The following is a 5,437-nucleotide window of genomic DNA, read 5'->3' as shown; positions in this document are numbered from 1 at the left end:
AGGGTTATTGTTAGAACTGAGGATTAGTCATTATAAAGTGCCTGTTTCAGTGCCTGGGGCATCCTATAGAGCTCAGTAAATGATAGCTTTCACCATCATGGTTACAGGAAGGTGGGAGACCCAAGTTCTAATCCATGTTCCTGTCTGTATGGTCTTTACCCTTTCTTGGCCACTTCACCATTTTTGAGTCTGTTTCATCATCCATATAATGAAGGTATGGGTGTCCCCGCATGAGCCCAGGGCCCCTTCCAACTGGAGAGGTCTGCGTCAAAAAGATTATCAGTCAGGGCGACTCAAGGGTGTGGATAGCAGTGGCAGAACATAAGAAATTGAGGGTCGGAGCCCTCTGGGCCGGAGAGGTGACAGTGTGAGAATCCCCTCCCCGCTGTGCTCCTGGCCACCAACACCCCCCATGTCCTCTCCACTTCCCCAGTTTAAAGCCCGGTGGGCCTGGCAGTTAGCTATTCCAGGAATTTGAGTGCAGGTTTGGAGAGAGGAGGGGCCTCTCACCAGCCACACATGACCGGCTCCAGCAAGAGCTGGGCGGCTACAGCGGCCTCGCACAGCTGTCAGAGCCTGGGCGGAATCGCAAGCGGGATCCTGGGCGGGTCCCAGGCGCGCCCGGCCCACTCCCCCTGCACCTCCGCCTCCCTAGCCTTGCCCCGGGCTGCCAGCCAACGCGATCAGCTGCGGCGGAACCGAGGAAGAGGAAGGGGCGGAGCTGCTTTGTGGCTTGTCTCCGAGCAGTCAGCCGACTGCAGCGGGGGACTAATCGGTGTCCCTGGCACCGCCAGGGATCCTGAGAGCCAACCAGGGCCTACGCCATCCGGGGCCGGGCGGGCGAACCTGCCTGGCCTAGGAAGCCGGGCGATGCCCCGCCACGGAGTGTCTTCCGGCCAGGGCCGCCCCAGGTCGGGCCGGGAGCAGACACCGGACAGGTCCTTGGGGGCCCCCAGCCTGAGGCTCCTGTGGATGGGCTTGGCGCTGGCGCTGGCCCTGCCCGACTCCCAGGTTCTCTGGACCCCTGCCGGGGCCCACCCTCTTCCCGCCCAAGGCCATCCCGCCAAGTTCATTCGCCTAGCGCCCCAGCTCCGGGAAGCCTTTAGCTGGTGGAACCTTACCTGCCCCGCCTGCAAAGGACTGTTCACCGCCATCGACATCAGGCTGCGGGTGAGCGCTAAAGGGGCTGCGGGAGGTGCAGGCCAGAAGGGAGGGCTGGCGGTGGCGGCTGGGGCTAAGGCCGGCGCTCCGGGGTCCCCAAGAGCATCCCTGATGGAGAGGCTGTCATCCACAAGCCTTTACTGAATTTGCCCCCCTTTGGGGCCCCCCGCGGCTGCACACCACCACCAGCGCTACCTCCACTGTGACCTATTGAAGTAAGGAAAGAGTGCAAGTTACATGCTGGGCACCGTGCCAACCCTTTTATACAGGCTAAATCTAGCCTGCAGGGTGGTTTCATTACTGTGGTTATCTCCGTTTTACAAATGAATAGAAGCCCCGGAGCTGAAGTCACTTGTAGGAGGGGCCGGCTGCTGGGGGGTGGGCTGGACTCCCACCCAGGCGTGCCTGACCGAATCCCCTCCGCCTTACACCTAGCACCTCCAGCCCCGAGCCCCGTGCCTGGGACCAGCTACTCACTCAAAGGGGACCTGAATTAAGGAATATCCAGAGGTGTGGGACTAGTTGGGGCTGGGCTGCCTTGACCGACCCTGATGGGGTGATGAGGAGCGCTGGTTGGTAGGTGTGCTTTGTGGGGCTCCTTGGGGAATCAGGGCCCTCTCCTCGTGTGTGTCCCCAAACCCTGGTCAGTCTGTCATTCCGCCCAGCCCAAATTTCAGAGCACTCAGCAGACTGCCTGAGAAAGCCAGCTGCGCAAGCAAAGGCTTGAAATGCCACTGAGCTAAAAAGGAAGTACCGGCCTGGTGACGCCTGAGTCAGGGCAGTGTCTGTGAGAGGCAGGGGTGAACTGATATCTCTTCACCATGTGGTACTGAGTCCATGCTAGCCCCAGTGTGGATATGCAGGCCCACGGGTCGTATCCAGGTGTTGGCCTGGTCCCTGTGCTCTGTTTCTGACTTCTCACCGCTGGTTCTTCCCACCACAGCACGAGGACAGCGTGGCCCGGGTGGGCTCCATGGCCATCAAGATGTGCACGCTGCTGAAAATCGCACCGCCTGCTGTGTGCCAGTCAGCTGTCCAGCTCTTTCAGGACGACATGGTGGAGGTGTGGACGCGCTCGGTGCTGAGCCCGTCCGAGGCCTGTGGTCTGCTCCTGGGCTCCTCCTGTGGACACTGGGACATCTTCTCATCTTGGAACATCTCTTTGCCGGCTGTGCCAAAGCCATCCCCCCAGCCGCCCGTGCCCCCGGCCCCGGGCTCCCCCGTCAGCCGCGTCCTCTTCCTCACCGACCTGCACTGGGACCACGACTACCTGGAGGGCACAGACCCCGACTGTGAGAACCCGCTGTGTTGCCGCCAGGATTCCGGCCCACCGCCTGCCTCCCGGCCCGGTGCTGGATACTGGGGCGAGTACAGCAAGTGCGACCTGCCCCTGCGGACCCTGGAGAGCCTGTTGCGTGGCCTGGGCCCCGCCGGCCCTTTTGATATGGTGTACTGGACGGGCGATATCCCTGCCCACAACATCTGGCAGCAGTCTCGTCAGGACCAGCTGCGGGCCCTGACCACCGTCACAGACCTTGTGAGGAAGTTCTTGGGGCCAGTGCCTGTGTACCCTGCTGTGGGCAACCACGAGAGCACACCCGTCAATGGCTTCCCTCCCCCCTTCATAGAGGGCAACCAGTCTTCGCACTGGCTCTATGAGGCGATGGCCAAGGCCTGGGAGCCCTGGCTGCCTGCTGAAGCCCTTCGCACCCTCAGGTATTTGAGGCCCATGGAAACCCAGGAAGGGAGGAGAAAGATGGATGAAAGTGCAGGGAGCAGGGAACCTAGCATTATGTGTGGCTACTCTAGGCTGAGTCCTCAGCTCTCTCCACTGGCCCTCCAAATCGGACCCCACTTTCCGTTTCCACCCTTATCTCCAGCCACTCTCCTTCACAGGGTGAAGGGCTAGCAGCATACCTTCTCCATGGTAGTCTGTGTCTTTGCTCATGTTGGCCTTCTCTAAAATGCCTTCCCCTCTCTAACATCCCAGCTTTTCCCATCTTTCCCAGGCCTAGGTCCACTTCCCTCTGGATGGCCTTTGCCTCTTCTAGCTCACTTTTATGTCTCCTCTGAACTCCTAGAGCCTTTAGTCCTCTGAGCCACTCACTTCAATCACACGGGCCCTATCATCAGTGCTGTCTGATCTTCAGCTATAACGTGGGCTTGAGGGTAGGGGTGATGTCCTAGGTGCCTCTGCCCTCCACCCAGATTCCTTGCACAGGACTGGGCACGCAGGGCTAGGATTATGAATGCGTGCTGACCCGTGTTCACTTTGTTTCAGAATTGGGGGGTACTATGCACTTTCCCCACGCCCCGGCCTCCGCCTCATCTCTCTCAATATGAATTTTTGTTCCCGTGAGAACTTCTGGCTCTTGATCAACTCCACAGATCCTGCTGGACAGCTCCAGTGGCTGGTGGGGGAGCTTCAGGCCTCTGAGGACCGAGGAGACAAAGTGAGGGAGAGTGGTGGGAACCCAGTGGGGCAGGTGCCTGTAGGGTGGGAGGAAAAGCAGGCCCTTCACAAACAGACTTCTCTCTGGAGCTGGAGCACCCGTGAGCAGAGACGCTTGATTTTCTGGCACTCCCAACAGTGTTCCTTGGGGTTTCAGCTCATGGTCACCCTTAGAAAGTCCTTTCATTTCCTCCCCGTCTCTCTGGCCAGGAATGCCAGCCATTGTAGGAAAGATGAATACCAACTAGCCTGGCCAGGGCTTCCTGGACCCCTCTTGCCCTGATAACCTTCCTTAACTCTCCCCACAGGTGCATATAATTGGCCACATTCCCCCAGGGCACTGCCTGAAGAGCTGGAGCTGGAATTATTATCGAATCGTGGAGAGGTAGGAGGGAGGTGTGTTGGGGGTGAGCGGGTGAAGAGCCTAAAGGTCAGAAATTCCCTGGAGCATCTCACCATCCCTGCTGCCCCACTGGGGTGGGGACGCCACTTCCTTGAACAGGATGGAGAAAGCAAGCATCCAGTCCTCCCCAGATCTCCTCCTCCCCCTCGCTTGAAACTTCTGAATATGATTAGTGTCTTCTGGCCAGGTATGAGAACACCTTGGCTGGTCAGTTCTTTGGCCACACCCACGTGGATGAGTTTGAGGTCTTCTATGACGAGGAGACCCTAAGCCGGCCGCTATCTGTAGCCTTCCTGGCGCCCAGTGCCACCACTTACATCAGCCTCAATCCTGGTGAGTGAGGTGGAAGCAAATTGTTGGGATAAAGGAGGTCTGGGGATAGAGGAAGCTGGTGAGAGGGAGGAAGTTGTTGGGGTAGAGGAAGGAGGGTTGGAGCCAAGGCCGCCCAGGGGCGAGCTCTGCCTCCCCACTGGAGTTGCCTTTGCCCTTTCCCTCTCCAGTCAGCCCTCCCTCCTTGCAGGGTACCGTGTCTACCAAATAGATGGCAACTACTCCGGGAGCTCTCACCTGGTCCTGGACCACGAGACCTACATCCTGAACCTGACGCAGGCGAATCAGCCCGGAGCCGCACCGCACTGGAAGCTCCTCTACAGGGCTCGGGAAACCTATGGGCTGCCCAATGTGCTGCCCGCCGCCTGGCACGACCTGGTGTACCGCATGCGGAGCGACACGCAGCTTTTCCAGACCTTCTGGTTTCTCTACCATAAGGGCCACCCGCCCTCAGAGCCCTGTGGCACACCCTGCCGCCTCGCTACTCTGTGCGCCCAGCTCTCCGCCCGGTCAGACAGCCCTGCTCTGTGTCGCCACCTGGCGCCGGACGCAAACCTCCCTCCTGTCCAGAGCCTGCGACCAAGGCCACCATTATGCTAACACCCACAGGGCCCAGAGGTGGGAAAGTGCTTGTCTTCTTAGGAAAGGAGCGAAAACCCCAGAGGGCCACTGTGGTGAGAAGAATGTCTGGTGGAAGAGCTTATCCCTGGGCCCAAGCACACCTCGGAAACAAGACCTCCTTTCCTGGATCTGGTTTAGCAAAATATGGGAGCGGGGCTGGCTGCTCTGAGGCTGCTACCCTTCCGTGGCCGTGGAGCAGAGGTCTAAGTTGGCACTGCCCTAGGAAGACCAGACAGAAGCTGTCACCCCAGGCCTGTGCTGGCCGGCCAGGAACCCTGTACTGCTGCTGCTGCCTGGTTGCCAGGCTGTTAAAATAAAAACAAGGGACTTGGACTCCAGACCCTGCTGTGACTGTCCCAGTTTCTTCTTTTGAGGCAGGAAGGGCAAGGGGGCCCTGGAAACAAGAGCCTAACTGAGGGATCAGGGTACCAGGAGTGATGGAGTGGTACAGGCACAGGAAGGCACACGGC

General features: G+C 59.3%; 1 protein-coding gene across 2 annotated transcripts; it reads left to right on the top strand.

Moving 5' to 3' along the window:
- The first annotated feature begins 667 nt into the window (after positions 1-667).
- Positions 668-5,305, top strand: SMPD1 (sphingomyelin phosphodiesterase 1). Of its 2 annotated transcripts, none has more exons than XM_007172853.3 (6): positions 668-1,170; positions 2,105-2,877; positions 3,443-3,614; positions 3,922-3,998; positions 4,204-4,349; positions 4,517-4,706. In XM_007172853.3, the coding sequence occupies exons 1-6, from the start codon at positions 871-873 to the stop codon at positions 4,555-4,557; spliced, it is 1,509 nt and encodes a 502-aa protein (XP_007172915.2). In that variant the 5' UTR covers positions 668-870; the 3' UTR covers positions 4,558-4,706. The 2 variants fall into 2 exon arrangements, with proteins under 2 accessions (XP_007172915.2, XP_007172914.3); XM_007172852.3 differs by having other exon boundaries at positions 674-1,170; positions 4,537-5,305.
- The last annotated feature ends 132 nt before the right edge of the window (positions 5,306-5,437 follow it).

Source organism: Balaenoptera acutorostrata, chromosome 9 (assembly GCF_949987535.1).
Source record: "Balaenoptera acutorostrata chromosome 9, mBalAcu1.1, whole genome shotgun sequence".
Classification (NCBI taxonomy): domain Eukaryota; kingdom Metazoa; phylum Chordata; class Mammalia; order Artiodactyla; family Balaenopteridae; genus Balaenoptera; species Balaenoptera acutorostrata.
Note: the sequence above shows the minus strand (reverse complement) of the source record. Positions and strands in the feature narration are given on the sequence as shown.

What these genes read in the sequence shown, in the direction of transcription:
- SMPD1 (XM_007172852.3), top strand. Translation starts at nt 871, where the DNA reads ATGCCCCGCCACGGAGTGTCTTCCGGCCAGGGCCGCCCCAGGTCGGGC. An exon ending in GAAGCCCTTCGCACCCTCAG is followed by an intron (nt 2,878 to 3,442) that starts GTATTTGAGGCC and finishes ACTTTGTTTCAG; the next exon opens with AATTGGGGGGTACTATGCAC. An exon ending in TATTATCGAATCGTGGAGAG is followed by an intron (nt 3,999 to 4,203) that starts GTAGGAGGGAGG and finishes TCTTCTGGCCAG; the next exon opens with GTATGAGAACACCTTGGCTG.